This window comes from Canis lupus, chromosome 35 (genome assembly GCF_048164855.1).
Source record: "Canis lupus baileyi chromosome 35, mCanLup2.hap1, whole genome shotgun sequence".
Taxonomy (NCBI): Eukaryota; Metazoa; Chordata; class Mammalia; order Carnivora; family Canidae; genus Canis; species Canis lupus.
Window position 1 is genome coordinate 34,137 of NC_132872.1, and position 18,174 is coordinate 52,310.

At 54.6% G+C, this 18,174-nt stretch overlaps 1 protein-coding gene across 1 annotated transcript; it reads right to left on the reverse strand.

Moving 5' to 3' along the window:
• Positions 1-1,185: 1,185 nt before the first annotated feature.
• Positions 1,186-14,579, reverse strand: LRRC15 (leucine rich repeat containing 15). Its single transcript, XM_072811708.1, has 2 exons — positions 14,498-14,579; positions 1,186-6,658 (listed from the first exon to the last, which is right to left on the reverse strand). The coding sequence occupies exons 1-2, from the start codon at positions 14,565-14,567 to the stop codon at positions 4,902-4,904; spliced, it is 1,827 nt and encodes a 608-aa protein (XP_072667809.1). The 5' UTR covers positions 14,568-14,579; the 3' UTR covers positions 1,186-4,901.
• Between the last annotated feature and the right edge of the window lie 3,595 nt (positions 14,580-18,174).

The following is an 18,174-nucleotide window of genomic DNA, read 5'->3' on the forward strand; positions in this document are numbered from 1 at the left end:
CATCAATAAATAGATAAACCATTAGCCAACTTTATTAAAAGGAAAAGAAATAGACTCAAATTAGTAAAATCACGAATGAAAGAGGAGAGATCACAACTAACCAGCCCTTATGCAAATTATTTAATCTCTACAAGTCTCTGTCTATCTGTGGAATGGGTGCACACACACACACACACACACACACACACGAAATCAAACTTCAGGTAGGAGCAGGATACCCTGGGCGTATGTGTGTGCGTGGAGGGGAGATTTGCAATAAGAACTCTAGGGACTTTCTGGGAAATGGGATGAGGACTCTGACCCCTTTTTCCATTAGCCAAAACTCCAGAAACCTGTCTTTGTGGACAGGTTCAGTGGTTAGGGTGACAAGAGGCCCTGCCCCAGTCACTGAAGGGGTCCAGCCCGTGATATGGTGAGCATACTATTGCCCCCTGTTTGGGTCCACCTGCCTCGGACAAGCCTACACCTGCCAGAGAGGATGTAAGAGCTAGAAGAGCCAGGAAAATTCAGCTAGAAACGTCTTGACTGGGCACAGCAGTGGGATAAAGGAACATTGGAGAGGACCATCCCTTTCTCAAGCTGTGCTGGCAGCTGTGGCCACCTCCTGGAGTCCACAGACCTGGAGAAGTCCTGAGGACACCTGGACACTTTGGAGGGAGTCCCTGTCACTCAGATGGTGTCTTCTGAGAGCCTGTGACTCACTGAGCCTGGTGTGAGGCACTGGTAGGAATGCTGCGGTGTGCAGGAAGAGTCCTACCTACCTAAGTGTGTGTGTGTGTGTGTGTGTGTGTGTGTGCGCGTGCACACGTGCACATGCATGTGCATGCAGGTTAAATGAATAGCCTTTCTGGTGACGCAGAAGAATCCCCAGTCTGGGAGTCCGGAGACCTCCTGCGGCGTGAGCTCCGGCATTAATTCGCTCACTAAGACTTGAGCAGATTCATTTCCTGCCTCGATCTCACTTCCTTCATCTCTGAAACGGTTTGACCCTATTAAGACTCCTTCCCACGACAGCGGCCGATAAATGTCGTTTGTTACTCCATTTTTGTTCCCCATTCACTTTCCAAAGGTCTCTTTCCAGGCTCAGCGCCTCTTCTTCTTGAGGGTCTGTCCGGGTCAGCCTTACACGCACGTACAAGAGGAGAACCCGCAGGTGGGAGATTCCACAGCCGAGACACCCAACGCTCAGTTGTCCTGCGTATACCATTTATTGTTGACTCTGTACACCAAATTTGTTACAGGCAGCATCCAGCAAAGACAGTCCCCCAACCCTGCCCTCCAGGGCTCACAGTCTATAAAACCCTGGGGGCCTAGAAATTTCTAAATGCGTCACCAAGCACCTGGGACTATTTGCAATGATTCCCTAAGCGAGGCAAACACCATCTACTTTTGAAGGCAGCGGGCTGGGTGGTGCAGTGACCTCTCCTCGGGGGAGGGAGGAAGAGCACAGCTGAGCGAAGTCTGGCCTGGAGAAGCGCCTGCCCCTTCTCTGAACCACACTGAGGGCTTCCTCCCCGAGCCCACCCCCACCACCTCCCCAACCGCTCGGGGTCTCGGGTTCGGTTCTGGCTGTGGGACCCGTGGGCTGGACTCTGGGCGGTTTGTAGCTAGAGGCTAGGACCCAGCCAGGGTCTGCGTACCGGCGCTCGGTCTCTAGGTCTCTCTCGCTGCCTGCTCTCCGTAAGCTTCCTGAGTATGGAAACAGTTGCCTGAAACTGCTCTTTCCTTGACGGACGGGTGGGCTTAGGGATCACCTGTGTTGACAAGCTTCCGAGCCACGCAGTACCAAACAGGTGCCAACGGCTCAGACTGTAGGAAGCCACAGGCAAGTGGCCCTCCTCTTCTTTATGGATGAAAGCCCAGGACAGGCCATGGGGTCTTGTACAAGCGTGAAGAGAAGAAAACCCACAGCCCGCTGAATAACGTTGCAGAAGAAAGAGTGAGTTTAGACCCAGCTCCAGGGGATAACCGTCGTACCCACGCAAAGGGGTGTCGTCAGGCTTAAAAAGAAAATGCTCGTTCGGTCCTTTAAAGGGTATCTAGACACCCTAAGTGTTTTTGAGGAACAGTGGCTCCAACTGGCTTTTATTCTCTTTCCTCCTACGTTGACTCTTCACTCCAAATGGAGGCTGCTGCTACTGGCAAGGTATCCTAGGGGCCGGTAGGCAAATGGGGAAATTAAAGTGGATTCTGTGGCCTACCTCAGCTTTGGGGGACCAGGAAGCTCACTCCAGTCCTGAGAAGTGAGCAGATGCAATGTCTTACTGGAAAAGAAACCTCATCCAGCTTTTCTGGTAGCTCCCTGACCAGACAACATGGTTCAGAAAGGCCAAAGCCCTGCTGAGGAAGAGGAGACCCAATGGCTCCATCCAATCCACTCTGATGGGAGGAAGGAGCAGGCAAGCTCAAAGGGTCGGGTAACGGGTTCACCACCCCCACTGGGGGGTGCCCTGCAGGGAGACATCTCAGGACAGCTGCCCTCAGGTTAGCCTATGGCCTGGGGAAACATGCTGATATCCTGGGCCCGCGAGAAAGGAACTCCAAAGTCATGGCCAATGCCACAAATACCCAAGCGTTCTGGGTTCAGATTGGCCGGACATTCTAGGTGAAAAGGATGCCTCCTTCCTCTCACTGCCATGTCTGGCCCGCTTGCACCCTTGCACAATGAGACATTGTCGTCTGCTCCTAAGGAACACCTCGAGGAGTACATGCTTCTCCCTGGAGGAAAGCAGCCCAGCTTCCCCGGAGGCCCCAGAATCAACTGGGCAGGCCACCATCGGGTGGAAAAATGCCCATGCCCCAGGCTCTGGGCTCACTTCCTCTTGGGTCCTGGCAAGTCTCAGAACATGTCCACCGGTTGCTATAAACATTTTGAAAACGTTTTGGAAACCCAGATTTACGTTGGGGAGATGTCTTTTGCCTTTGACAGGCCCCATCTTTCCCAGATTCTCCGGGACACAGAGTAAAAACTATGCAGTGTGCTAGTTCTTATGTACATCCCTTCCTGGACCCTTTTTGTTGGGGGCCTGTCAGCATCATGCTGCTAAGACCTCGGGGGATTTCTTATTTGTTTTGTGGGACAGAGGAAACAAGGAAGAGCTGGTCAGGATTTTCTTTTTCTTTTTTTCCAGTCAGGATTTTCAAATGCTTATAGCACTGGCTGCAGCTCTTTCCTGGGCAGAGACCTGAAGTTCTCCATTTCACTGCTTTACTTTGGGACTGATAGACCAGTTGTCCAGACAGAAACATGAGTTGCCATGAACACAGTTTCTTTACCAGCATAAATATGTGTGTAGCAGGGAGGGTGATGAAAGCAGGTATTTATGTGGTTGTAACCCAAGGAACCAAACAACTCAACTCTTATAACCAGGCCACAGGCAGAAGGAACTCTGGAGAGCCCCCAGACCCAGGGTGACCCATCTGTGTGCCTGGTGTTGCCTACTGTATGCGAGCATTCTGAACTTCAGTTTCTAGCTGACTGGAACACTGGTGGAGAATCTTACCACACTAGAAGGATTACCAGGTTCCATTACACTCGGCTGTTCAATTAAAGGCTCTCATGTCTGAACTATTTCACTTCCCCCAAATGGAAAGTGAAAATTAAAAACAGACATAGGCATAGCAAGCCCAAAAGGCCCAGGCAGAGGGGCCTCCAATGAGCAGCAGACAGCTGGCTGGCAGAGAAAGGGGTGTCAGGACGACCCTGACCAGGCCGTTCTGGGTGACTTGGGGTGTGGGGATCCGATTACATCTCCTGTCCAGGCCATAACACACCCACATTGACTCCTCCACCCCTGACAGCTGGGCCTTGGCAAGGGCGGGCTGGCAGGGGCAGTGAGGGGCCGTCCAGGCTCATGGGGACCCATCTCCACAAGCCTGTCCTCTCCAGTCAAAGCCCAGGATGGAAGATACTAGTGATGTCTAGTTTCTTGATCTGGATGCTGATTCCACAGGCGCGAACTGCTTGTGAAGATCCATCAAACTCTACACAACCATGCTCCCACTTTTCTGTATGCATGTTATACTTCAATAAAAAGCTAAAAGATAAAAACCCTGGGATGAACATAAGGACCCCCAGGTTCTAGGGTGCTTTCTCATCTAGTACTAATAAGCTGATTTTAAGAGTTTTTAGGGGTCAGACATTCTACATGATCTTATTTCTCAAAGGACCAAAATGTTCAAGTCAAAATTTGCAGTTCGGAAATCTTCTCTACAAGGCTGGCTTGCCGCACAGGTGCCCTTCTTCCTTTTCCAGGTAACGACCCCATGAGAGATGCTGATAGCAGCTCTCCCTGCAGGAACTAAACAGCTTCTTTCACACCCTGCAGCCAGGCCCTTGGCAGCTCTCAGGACGCCAGCCGAGCAGGTGGGAGCCTTTGGGAGGAGAGAACTCACCCTGCTTTCAGGAGCGGAAACTCACGGGAGATCTTTCATTTGAGGGGACAGGGGAGAGCCATGCCACAAAGGCAGGGAGCAAAGGAAGGAAAATCAACTTACATCCTACTTGGGAGAGAAGCTGTCCCCATGGAGAACTCTTCCCACAAAGTGAGCAGGAATGGTAACTGAGTCCAGAGGCCAGCATGGCCATGGGCCAGGAGAGCTTGTCAGAGGAGAGCTGGTGAAGGCTGTGGAGAGGGCTTTCTCACATGAAGCCCGGGGACGTGAATTAGAAACCCCGTGGGGTTCTTGCCAAGGCCAGTTGGGTCTTCCTGGTGGTAAGAAGGCCCTGCGAGAGCTGGTTCTCCTGTGGTTCTCTAGAGGAGAACCAGGCAGGTCTCTTGGAGACCAGCAAGAGGAAGCAGGGGGTGGCTCTGTGGACCCAGGGGTGGAGGTAGGACAATGAAATTCCCAGATCCTCCAGTGGTCCCACTGGTCCGCAACCCTGCCTCCAGCCCACCTCTTCAACACTCGTTGGGCGCCTTCATCTGCATCAGGACCGTGTGGTTCCTCTTCTTGCAACAGCAACAGCAGATGCAGGCAACCAGGGAACAGGCCAGGGCAATGATGCCAATGACAATGGCAGCAATGGCCAGCCCGCTCTGGGCCTGGGTCATGCCCCACGTGCTGCGGTCGTCAGTGACCTCAATGGTGGTCAGATCAGTGTAGTCCTCCACAGGGCTGGTGAACTCAGTAGTGGAGATGGAGGTGGTATCAGGGAAGCTGGGTGTGTCTGGGTACTGTGGTGTTTCCGGGTAGCTGGGCACCTCGGGGATCATTGGGACCTGGACACTGGGGACAGCAACGTTGACGTTGATGATGATGAGGGACTGGCCTCGGACACTGGGTGGGCTGAAACATACTGGGAGAGTGTCTGTCCCCAACCTGGGTTTGTTGAGCAGGAGCCAGTTGTGGAGTGGAAGGATGTCTGAGTCACACCTCCAGGGGTTGTCATAGAGCCTCAGCTCACACAGGTTCCCCAGGTGATCAAAGATGCCCATGGGCAGGTTCTCCAGCTGGTTGTTCTGCAGCTGGATGGTCATGAGGCCGTTGACATTGGCGAAGATATTCCCCGGGAGCTGTCTGAGGCGGTTGTTCTGCAAGGAGATGTTCTGCAGGTTGACCAACATGCGGAAGACGCTCCCGTCCAGCTCTTGCAGAGCGTTGGTGTGGAGGGACAGCTCCCGCAGCTCCACCAGCCCATTGAAGGCATCTGGGGAGATGTAGTTGATCTGGTTGCGGCTGAGGATCAGGACCTGCAGCTGGTGGAGGTTGCTGAAGACGTTGTCAGGCAGAGAAGTGATGTGGTTGTCGTAGAGCCAGAGCTCACGCAGATTGTGCATGGGCCCAAAGATCCCTGGTGAGAGCTCCTTCAGGGAATTCCCAAAAAGCGTAAGACGGTTGAGCTGGGGCAGCTGCATGAAGATGCCAGGGGGCAACTGAGAGATGTGGTTGTTGGACAGATAGAGCTTCTGGAGGTTACGGTTGTTGTGGAAGAGGCCAGGGGAGAGCATACCAATCTGGTTTTGCTGTAGGGCCAGCTCCTGGAGGTTCCCACATCCATCAAATGTGCCCATAGGGATTTCTGAGAGCCTGTTCTCATACAGTCGGAGGACCTGGAGGTTGCCCAGGCGCTGAAAGATCCTGGGCGAGAGGTGGGTGAGGCTATTCTTGCCTAGATTGAGCTTCGTGAGGCCCACCAGGTGGTCAAAGACACCGTCGGGGATATATTCCAGGTGGTTGCCATGCAGCTGCAGCTCTTTGAGGTTGCTGAACTGGGAGAAGTGTGCTGGCTGGATCTGCACCAGCTGGTTGCTGGACAGAAGGAGTGACTCGAGGTTGTTCAAGCCCTGGAAGAGGCCAATAGGCAGAACCTGAAGCTTGTTGTTGGCAAGGCTGAGGTAACGCAGTGACCCTAGGTTGCGGAAGGCACCAGGCATGATGTGGGACAGCTCATTCTTCTCAATCCTCAGGGCAATGAGGGCCGAGATGTTGAGGAACGGGGACTCGTTGAGTTCAGTGATGTGCGTGTTGAGGATCTGCAGGCTCATGGCGTTCCAGGGCAGGGGAGCGGGCACTGCCACGATGCGCGCCCCAGTGCACTCCACCTGGGAGGCTCTGGAGCAGGTGCACTCACTTGGGCAGCCGTAGTAGGCCAGCCCCGCGCTCCAGGCCTGGCAGCCCACCAGCAAAAGAAGGTAGTGTTTCAGCGGCATGGTCTCTGCAAGGGGAGACAGCAACCTAGTCAGGATCACCTCACCGCACTGCTGGGGGTTTAAGCCAACATCTGGCTTGCCTTTGAACTCCATCACCACGCCCTGACTTACGCCACCTGTGGTCTAGTCATCAAGCGTCTTCACCTTCTCCCTGTGTCCTTGCCCAAGCAACTGCCTCCACCCAGAGTACTCTTGTCCTTATCTGAGTCCTGCCCGTACTTCCAAGTCCAGCTCAAACGCAGTCACCTCCAGGAAGCTTCCCCAGATCTGTGATCAGCATTAGTTACCCTCCCACGCAGGTGGGTTCCCCAGTGCCCATAATGGCCGTGCCCCGGCTGGCTCTGTGTGGCATGTGTTGTGTTCCTGTCTGTGTCCTTCTCTAGCCAATAAGCTTTTCAAGGGCAGGGGTGTTCATCTTTCATCCCTAGAGGTTCCTTAAGGCAGGAACAGTATCTTGTCTGGTTATAAAATCCCCGGAGCAGATGCATCTATCTATCCCCCAAAGCACCTGAACTTGCTGGTTGAACATGACCTCCTCCGGAGAAACAGATGGGAAATGAGACCAAATAAATAGGGCCTGAACCTGAAAGAAGATGCTAAGACCACAAATTTGGGGGTCTGCTGGGAAAATAGCAGCAGCCAACAAAGGCGGGACGCACTGCCGATCTGGCAAGCTCAGCTTTTCCCTCTGCCTGGGTCCCACCTGGCCCCCATCGCTGTGAGTGACCACCTGGCCTTGCCTTGACCCCCTCGCACGTGCTTCATTTAGGTTTAATTCAAACCACCTTCTCAATGAAAGACCATTCTCTGCGCTACTTCCCGTCTCACTGAAGGGGCTGTAGCAGCTCGGCCAGTTCGAGGGGCCTGCCTCTGGTACTACCAGATCCAGTCTCCACACCAAACCATGGAGGAGGTCCAGGAAAACTCACGATGCGCTTTGAGCCCAGAGGTGGTAGGGCCAGATGCTCCCGCAGGCGTGGTGCTGGTCTGGGCATGGAAGCAAATTCATGAAGGGTTCAATGTTTGAGGTCAGGGGTGGTGGGAATTATCTACATACATAACTATAGATAATGTATACAATGCAGTGGAGAAGGAGGTATGGGCACTGAGCCCCCCTCCACAAATAGTTAAGAACCACAACTAGCTGTTCGATCTTGAAGGAAACTTGAAGCTTCAAGCTCACCATCCTCATGTGTTAAGTTGGGATGATAACCTCTGCCCCCTCTTGAGACCACTGAGAAGAGCAAACAGGATGGATGATCATACATACATTCCCACTGCTTATGGGGATGAAGGAAGCAGGGAAACTGAGGCTCAGAGCTTAAAGCCTGGATCTCCAGACTCTTGGGTGATTACTTTGAGTGTTACTTTAATGCCCTTCCTTTTAATGAGCAAAAATCCTGAGTCAGAGGAAGGAATTTCAAATGATGGCGTGTAGGGCATAAACTGGCTGGGTGGAGAAGGCATTTCTCTGGTCTCTCTTCCTGAACTCACGGAGTCCTAGACCTGGCCCATAACTCAGAATAATCCAGGCTTCCCAACCTGGTCTTAACTCAATGCACCTTTTTCCTGCGCCCACCCTCCCCACCCCCAACAAGCCTGCCCTGGGGACAGAACCCAAGTTCATCCTCATCCACCCACACCTTGATTTTTCGTTTATTCACAACCATCCAAGCCCTGACTTGTTGTGATTTGGCATTAAGGACTTGAATAGGTACATAAAATGAGGGAGGAAAGAAAGAATAATAACGTGGCCAACAGTCCTGGGGATGCAGAGGACCGGGGCCTCTGCGTGGACACACACTACAAGGACAAACTCGCACAGACAAAAGTCAGGTCCAGAACTTGAGAGAGGAAAGGAGCGGTCTACAGAGGGCACCCAGAAAGTGTCTCAACACCCACCCCAGGACAAAGACTTAAGGTTTTCATTGATGGTAACAGAGAAAGGAGACTGCCCAGCACAACCCGTGTGATCCTCGCCTGCACCTGCAAGGACGAAGTGTGGGACAAGGGAAGCGATGCTCTTCCTCTGCACTGTCCTCATCAGGCCGCAGCTGTGCTGCTGTGCCCGGGGCCACTCCAAACGTCAAGAGGGCTACTAACAAACCAGTCTCTCAAAGGCCTCAGAGAAGGGCAAGGGCATGGTGAGGGGATCCAGAAACTGGAATATCTGAGCATCCGTTGAAGAAACATGGATGCACGGAGAGCTGGAAGAAGAGATCTGTTAAGGAAGCTACTGGCACTTTCCAAGGATACACGAAGGACCGCCCTGGGAGTCACTGTGGCTCCAGGGGTCACAAACGTGTGCCGAAGCTGTGGGGCAGCAGATTTCAGCTCACCACTGAGGAGAGCTTGTCTGAATCAGGATGGACAACCCATGGAGTTAGAGCAGAGGCTGAGCAGCCACAGGCTGGAAAGGAGGCGACACAGAAGATCCCTACGCCTGGTAAGGTACTGGACGCCCCGCCTCTCTCCAAGGCTTCGGGATTCTAAGGCTGAGTCCCAGAGCAAGGATATGGGATCCAGCTACTGAGACCGTTGTGCCTGTGCTGCCAGGGCTCCATGTGGGCAGGTGGGGGGTGCCCCTCCCCTTGGCACACGCTTGGGGGGACACTCACACCCCTGGACTGACTCACAAAAGTGCAGCTCTATTTGCTCCTGGAGACGCGCGAGCTAGTACTTGCGTATTTTTAATGTCTACTCTGCCCAGCATGCTTCAAAATGGTGCCGTACCCTAAATGTCAGAGACTAAATTCTGGGTCCATAATGTGGCAAACCCCAGGCAGTGTCTGTCAAATCTCCCCAGCTGTCAATGAGGGCGTGGGATGCGATGCCCTCCGAGGACCCATCCCAGACCTTCTCAGCATCTGCGCTCCCCAGCTGGGGTGGGGGCATCAAGCCAGCCCCAGGAAGGGCTCAGGGCCAGGGGAGGGTGCCTCATGGCTTGGGAGGAAGAGAGAAATGATAATTCCCTTATGGGAACAGAGCCACTGTTGTTTAAAATGGACCACACTCAGCTTGACAAATATTGCAAGAATTTGCAGATTTTCCTTTTTATAAATCCTTCTGTCTGTGGAGTCCACCCCAGCACCACATGCGGTGGTTTCCTGTTTTCCAGCACTTGCTACTGCCACAGGCACGGACTGCTCCAGAGGCCCTCCACGGGGCCCTCCACACCCCAGCTGCAGAGCCCTGGGGGGAAACGCAGAGGCACCTGGACAGCCACCCGGCCGGGATGGGGAGCGAGCGCGGGCATGCTCAGCGGCCCTGGCCCTCTGCAGCCGGCACGCAGCCGCCTAATAGCCCACGCTGCCCAGGGCCGCTTGGCAGCCGTGACAGATGCCAGTTAAAGACCCACGAAGTTACCCTAATTATACCCTCCTCCCCAGGCGGCCGAGTGCCTTCTCCATCTCTGCAGTTACTCAGTCCAGCCCCCGTCCCAAGGGGCAGGCCAGCCTGGGGTCTGTCGCTGGCCCAGGACCTCAGTGAGCCGAGCAGACAGACAGACAGCTCACCCGGACCCTCCCCGGGAGTAGAAGCGCTTGGCCCAGGCACTTGGGCTGTGAGTCCCTTCAGCGAGAGCTGCCTGTGACTCATGAGTGAACCCATAATTAGCCTCGAAGCCCTTGGCTTTGTTGGTTGGCGGGTTGGCACCTTTTCAGCTTATTACCATCATTCGCATCCCTTAAACATGACATGCCCTGGGAGGAGATGCCTTCTATGTCAGTGCCACGGAGCAAAGCTTCTGGAAAGAGCCTGGCAGACAGATGTGCTGCTACTCTGGTCCCGACACTAAACTGGAGTGTGAGTTTGGGTAAATTCTCTGGACCTTACTTTCTCCTCCCGTGAAGACTTCCAAGGGCCCTTGTTGGCCCTCATGTCTTGTGACCAGAGACAGAAAGGAAATCTGGCCTGAAGACCCACCATCCTCCCTCCCACATAGGTCACCCAAATGGCTGACAACGCCACCTGGCCTGGCGCCACCTTCATGTGACGCTGGGGGAACTCACACCCATCTACATTGTCTCAGAGTGTTCCCGGCAGGGCAAACCCATGTGTTAATCAGGGCACCCAGAGAGCCAAGAGCCATTTCATGGGACTCAGGAGTGAGTGTCTGGTCCTGCCACCATCCAGGGCACTGAGGGGAGCTGAGACCCAGAGAGAAGATCTCCCTCACTGGGCGGAGCCCTCTTCCCGGAGAGGTCTCCCTAAACATGGTGTCATCCGCAGGGACACGTTGCCCAATCCAGCTGAGGGAGGTGGCAGCCTGGGAGTTGTGAGGGGTTCTGATCCACCCCCTCCAGCCAGTATGGGTCTCGATCAAGCTGCTCATCTGGCCCCTGGGCGGCTCAGCAGTTGAGCATCTGCCTTCAGCTCAGGTGGTGATCCCGGGGTCCCGGGATCAAGTCCCGCATCGGGCTCCCTGCATGGAGCCTACTTCTCCCTCTGCCTGTGTCTCTGCCTCTCTCTCTGTGTCTCTCATGAATAAATAAAATTTTTTAAAAAAATTAAAAGCTGCTCATCAATGCTCAGCCCAATGAGTCTGAAGTCATCAATTGAGAGGCTCAGTGCAGCCAGACATCCCCATCTCACTAAACAGGGGGTAACCACCCTACACCCCAAATCAGTTCATAAAATCACCTGGAAGATCCTGGAACACTTGCTTCATAAAACTGACCTCACAGCAGTGTGGCTGTAAGGCCGAGGTGAGCACTGCCTGGGAAGCACTTGGAGTCGTTCTTGGCACAATACAGATGCCCAATAAATGTCGTTGACAATTCCTGCTTGCTCTGCTGTTGAGTAAAATCAGGACTTCTGGAGACTCCACCCACAGAGATCCTGACTCCTCTGTCTGGGTGGGCCCAGTGCTCTGCCAGGTGAGTCTGTTGCAGGTGCCTATGGTCTACACTCAGAAGCCCCCGTTGGGGTCCAGCCCAGCTTAAACACATGACCTGGGTCATTTACTGCCACGGACAGAGAGACTGAACTGAGGATCAGGGAGGCTGAAGGTTGGGCCACAACTGCGCTTAGCGACCTCTATGAATATTCCCTTCCAGAGCCCTTTTCTGCACCCCCCGGCAAAAATCTGAGATGGGAGCTAAACTGAACCCAGCAGTGGAGGCCACTTCCAGAAGCGGCGCTCAGAGCCCCGGGCCTCAGAGGTGGAAGGGCTCTTAAGGCTCTCCAGTCAAACCACCTGGCTGTTTTGTAGACGGTTACACTACGGGGCGCAGAGGGAGGAGGGGACTTGTCCAAGGTCATACAGTCATTTGAAGATTTCTGACACCCAGATCAGGACTCTACCTAAGCGTAGAGCTCAGTGAATCCCTGAATCTCATCATGAGGATTCAGGACATTATCAACCATGTGTCTAGCAATGCCTGGAAGGGGCGGGGGTGGGGGGAGGGAGCTTTACTCCCTCTGTCCCAAAATGATCCCAGGCTCATATACATTCCACCTGCCAGCTGCCCAGCATTATTAACCAGGGTCAAGTGCTCCTCCCAACTCCCAGGCTCCACAGTTTGGAGGGATGTTTGTTCTTCCTCAAAGCTGCTCTGATGCTCCTATAGCTCAATTTCACATGAGGGGCCTGAAATAGTAGAGAGAAGGAACAAAAGGGGTTGCCCGAAAGTGTTAATCCCGTAATCTCAACACACGGTCCCTTCAGGGATTTGCCCACATTAAGAATGCTCTACCCTAAATACAAAGCACCCTGAAGCCCCAAGGGACAGCTGTTCCCCACCTGGCCCCATTATTGACCTCATCTCTCCTGGACCTTCAAAGCCAAAATATTGTTCATTTGTTTAAAAAAGAAAATAAGTAAGAAAAAGCAAGTCCTTTCCAGCCCCAGGGTTAGGGGAGGGAGGGCTTCCTGCAGAGGCCAGAGAGGACCTACAATTAACGTGGCAAAAGCGGCAGGAGACACCGACTTGCCAGCGGAGCAAGGAGCTCCTGCTCGGGGCCTGGATGCAAGAAGTTACAGCCCGTCCTCAGGGTGACACCTCATGCACCCGCATAAGATAGAGGCGGACGAACGCCTCCACCAAGCACCTCGGAAGCAGTTTCTAAACCCCGTGTCCTCAAAGCCCAGAGACGAGGCAGTGAGACCAGGAGCTCGCAGTAGTTCCCTCACCGGCAGGCCTCCGGGAGGCCACCTGCCACGTGCCGGCAGCCTGGATGTGCATTGGCCGGACGCGGGTGGGACGGCCTCCCCTCCGTTCACCCCACTTCTGCTCCCCCGCAGCCCACTCCCCTGCAGGTACTGAGCCAGCCAGCCCTGCGGGAGGCTTCGGGGGCCCCCCCCGGCCCCCCGACCTCTCTCACAGGCTTGTCTCACCATTGTAGAGTCGCGCGACTCGAGACCACAGGCGAATGGGCCTGTCTGGCCCGGAATGCACCTGGATGTCCAGCCAGTGTACAATGAAAGAGGTGACGGCCATGCGACAGTTTCTCAGTTATGGAGGCAGTGGCAGCCAGCACATCTGGAAGCCGCTGGGGAGGGTGAGATAATTCCAGAGAATCCTGGAGGCAGGCATCCAGCACCTTCAGGCTGGGAGACACCATCTCCAGCATCGCAGCCTGCCCTGGGGTAACACATTTGGCCCTGGAGGCAGACTGGCTCTCACACTTTGGCACAGGTGGGAAAGTTCTAGAAAAGTTCTGGTTTTCCTCAGCTGGTTCATTGGCCTTGCTCCTGCCTCTGCATTAGAGCAGAGATGCCAGGAGAGCTACCAGAGTCACCGTGTTAAATCACGCCACCCGCATCACAAGCCCATCCCCGGCTCTGCTCCCCTGCTGGGGACAGCAGCCTGGCCACACCCGACGTGACCCGCTGCCCAGAGGGGGCCCCCGGAACAGGGGTGCCTAAGCCACACACAGACTTAGGGCCCGAAGCAATTCTGAGACCACAGCTCAAGTCCAAACTGGGAATCTGAACCCAGCAACAGCACTTCGGCTGCAGCCACTGTTGTGGCAACTCTAAGTCCCCTGAAGAGGACAGATCTGTCTTTCCGGGGAGCCCTCCTTGGTCCTAGACCGACCCACACGCTGGGCAGGCCAGGACCGCCCCCGCAGCGAGCGCTGGGGAAAGGAGGGTTCAAATAACCTGAGTCTCTGGAAAAGAGAAACTCTTCCCCAAAGCAGAGCTAGTCCCAGAAAGAGGTAAACTCGAGGGGTCACCGGTGCGCTAATCTGGTCAACTTTCAATGCATTTTGGCTCTGCAGAACATCTGGTCAGCACCCCCAGATCGACCTCAGGGGGTGCCGAGGGTCCGTGGTTCGGGGGCTGGTCCGTGGGGGGGCTGGCTGGGCAAGGGGAGGACCGGCCCACTCCCTCAGGGGGGTGCCCCGCTGGCCCCTCCTGGCGTCATCCCGGGGTGGGATGCATTCCGCATCCCGGGTCGCCCATCCTGGGGGGTGCATCCCGGGGGGGGGCGCATCTGGAAGGGCCCATCGGGCATCCCGAGGGGCGCATCCCGGGGGGCACATCCCGCAGCACATCCAGCATCCTGAGGGGCCCGTCCTGAGGGGCGCATCCCGAGGAGCGCATCCCGAGGGGAGCATCTGGGGGAGTGCATTCAGCATCTCGAGGGGCACATCCCACAGCACGTTCTGCATCCCGAGGGGCCGGTCCGGAGGGGCCCATCCCGGGGGGCGCATCCCGGGGGGCCCATCCCGGGGGGCGCATCCCGAGGGACGTATCCCGCTGGGGCCCATGGAGGGGGGCGCATCCCGAGGGGAGCATCCCGGGGGGCGCATCCCGCAGCACGTCCCGCATCCCGAGGAGCAGGAGCGCATCCCGGGGGGCGCATCCCAGGTCCCGGGGTGGGGGGGTGCCCACCTACCAGCAGCTCGGCGCCCGCCCGCCGCGGACCAGAGGCAGCGACAGCAGGACCGGCCTCGCGGCTGCAGCATGAGCACCGCGACCCGGCGCGGCCCGTATTTAAACCTCGGGGGCGTGAGTCACCGCGGGGCAGGGCGCGCTCGCGGCGGGAGGGGCGGGAGGGGCGGGAGGGGCGGGAGGGGCGGGAGGGGCGGGCCCGGGGCTTTAAAGGCCGGGCTTCCCTCTCCCCCTGCTGGCCTCGGCCGCCTGGGCCCCAGGGAAGAAGCGGGTCTCCCCTCTGTGTCCTCCAAGCTTTGTATTCCAAGTAATTCCAAATTTCCAGAAGATTGGCAAGAACAGTGTTATCTACCTAACCCAACTGGCACCCCCACCCCCCACCCCCATACCCACCCACACCCCCACACCCACCCCCACCTCAGAGGTGCCACGCAGGCAGGAAAGGGGCCTGTGCAAGAATGAGAGGCTCCCCGCTCTCCACCCCTGCGCTGAAGCCCCCTCCCTGCTGCCCTCATGGGGGCAGGAAACCATTTCTGTCCTCGGTAGGACCAGGAGGGCCTGGGGAAGAAGAGAAGGAAGTCTCAGTGGCAGTGGGGAGGCTGCGACACCCCGGCTTCTCCTCCAAATCGCAGCCTCAGGAAGGCAGAGCTGCCCTGGGCTGAGCCACCGGCCCTTCCGCGGCTCAGTTTACCCTCCCAGCTACATGGGGACAGTGACACTCACACACCTGCCTCCTGGAACGCCAGGAGCCTTAATTAATGTTTGCGCTGCGCCTCGAGACCTGTGATGAAAGGCAGACATAAAAGCCGCGGTGTTATTACCGAAATAGCCACTTGGGCGGCTGGCAGGGGTCAAAGCCCGCAGCCTGAATCAGGCACATTCCTCCCCGGCGGAGGCACCGTGATTCACGGACCGCAACAAAGAGCGCCACCTCCATCAAGTGACAAGAGCCCGAGAGGGACACGCGCGGCTTGCAGGGTCTCCCGGCGGCGCCCAGCCCCAGCTCGTCAACCACCAGCCTCCTTTCCATATTATTCCACTTGGAGAACTCCCTCCCTCTTACTACCCTGGCGCCTCTCATCCCCACACTGGGGGCATCAACTGCCTTTCCCTAGAACCTGCTAGAATAAGAGCACTTCCCCTTTATCTTCCATCCTTGCTTCCTGACTCTAACATTCAACCACTGCGCCCTAGGAGACGTGCACAACAGGCACAAATCATACCTCTTCTTGCCCAGGAAGAGCTGACCCTCGGGGTGGAAAGAGGAAGGATGGACACTTGCGAAGCGCCTGCGGGCAATTAGGGTCCACAGGCACCCTGTCCCCTCTCTGTACCAAGTTTCCCACCTTCACCGCGACTGATGTTCAGGGCCAGCGGATTCTTCATGGCGAGCAGCTGGCCCAGGCCCAGGCATCCCTGGAAGACATTGCCGGCTCAGTTTCAATCCACCACAAGAGAGCATCACCATAACGCCAGTCCAATGAATTTTTTTGTTTCCCGGTGCGTGTAAAAGTCGTGTTTACACTGTACTGAAGTCCATTAGGTATGCAGTAGGATTATGTCTAGAACATGTACAGATCTTAATTAAAAAACACTGCCTTGCTATAAATGCCGACCAGCATCCACACTTGCAGCAAGTCATGGCCTTTTTGCTGGTGGAGGGTCCAGCCCCGGTGTGGACGGCTGCTGACTGATGAGGGGGCGGCAGCTGCAGACTGGGGTGGCTGTGGCAACTGCTTAAAAGAAGGCAACAGTGAAGTTTGCCATATTGACGGACTCTTCCTTTCAGGGAAAACTCCTCTGCAGCACGCAGTGCTGTTTGATAGCATTTTACCCACAGCAGGACTTCTTTCAAAATTGGAGCCAATTCCCTGTGGCTGCTTGATCAACAGAGTTGATGTAATATTCTGAACACTTTGTTGTCATTTCGACGATCCTCACAGCATCTGCACCAGGAGGAGTTTCTATCTCAAGAAGCCAATTTCTTTGCTCATCCGTAAGAAGCAACACCTCATTCATTCAGCCTTTATCATGAATGGACGCGGCAATCCAGTCACATCCTCACGCCTGCCTTCTAGTTCTCTTGCTGTTTCCCCCACATCTGCACTTACTTTCTCCACTGGAGTCTTTGACCCTCGCAGTCATCCATAAGGGTGGGAATCAACCCCTTTCAAACTCCTGTTAATGTGGAATCACCAATGTTATTAATGGCCCTGGAATGGTGAATCCTTTCCAGAAGGTTTTCAATGTACATTGCCCAGGGACACCTGACTGGCTCCATCAGTAGAGCATGTGACTCTTAATCTCAGGGTCATGAGTTCAAGCCCCACATTGGGCATAGACACTCTTTAAAAAAATTTTTTTGTTTTTACTTTGCCCAGACCCATCAGAGCAATTGCTACCTATAGCAGCTATAGCCTTATGAAATATATTCCTTAAATAATAAGACTTGAAAGTAGAAATGACTCCTTGATCCCTGAGCTGTGGAATGGATGTTGTGCTAACAGGCATAAAAACCTCATTGTCCATCCCCATCAGAGCTCTTGAGGTACCAGGTACTTTATCAACAAGCAGTCATACTTTTAAAGGGATTTTTTTTTCTGAGCAGTAGGTCTCAACAGTGGGCTTAAAGTATTCAGTAAACATGTTGTAAACCGATGGGCTGTCATCCAGGTGCTGCTACTCCATGTAGGGAGCATAGGCTGAGTAGAGCTAGCATAATTCTTAAAGGTCTTAGGATTTGCAGAACGGCAAACGAACATTAGCTTCAACTTCACATCAGCAGCTGCCTTAGCCGCTACCACGAGTCAGCCTGTCCTTTGAACCTTGAAGCCAGGCATGGACTTCGTCTCTGGCTGGGGAAGTCCTAGGGGGCATTTCTTCCGAGAGAAGGCAGTTTTGTCTACACTGAAAGCCTGTTATTTAGGGGAGCCACCATCATGAACTAATGTACCCCCTAGGGGAAGGTACATTAATGAACCAATGAACTAATCCTCTGAATGACTTGCTGTAGCTTCCACGCCAGCACTTGCCACGTCACCTTGCTGGTGTTAAGGAGGAGGCTGCTTCCCTTACACCTCATGAACCAACCTCTGCTAGCTTCCAACTTTGCTTGCGTGGTTTCCTCCGCTCTCTCAGCCGTCATAGACCTGAAGAGTTAGGGCCTTGCTTTGGATTAGGCTTTGGCTTGAGGGAATGTTGTATGGAGTTTGATCCTCTCCCTAGACCACTCACACTTTCTCTGTATCAGCGATAAGGCTGGTTTTTTTTTTAATCAGTGATGTGTCCCCTGGAGTAGCACTCCTAAATTCCTTCAGGAACTTTTCATTTTCATTCAGAACTTGACTATTGGGTGCAAGAGGTCTACCTTTTGGCCCATCTCAGCTTTCAATATCCCTTCTTTACTAAGCTTAATCAGTTCTAGCTTTTGATTAAAAGTGAGAGATGTGCAACTCCTCCTTTCACTTGAACACTTAGAGGCCATTGTGGTGGCTATTCGTTGGCCTAATTTCGATATTGCTGTGTCTCGGGGAATGAGGAGGACCCAGGAGAGGGAGAGAGATGGGGGAACAGCTGGTCAGTGGAGCATTCGGGACACACACAACATTTATGGATTAAGATCACTGTCTCATGTGGGTGTGGTTTGTGGTGCTCCAAAGCAATTACCAATTACCATACTAA

Excerpts from the sequence above, each read along its gene's own strand:
- LRRC15 (XM_072811708.1), bottom strand. The coding sequence starts at position 14,567 with ATGCTGCAGCCGCGAGGCCGGTCCTGCTGTCGCTGCCTCTGGTCCGCG. Across the intron at positions 6,659-14,497 it reads GGGCGGGCGCCGAGCTGCTG|AGACCATGCCGCTGAAACAC; the intron begins GTAGGTGGGCAC and ends CTCCCCTTGCAG.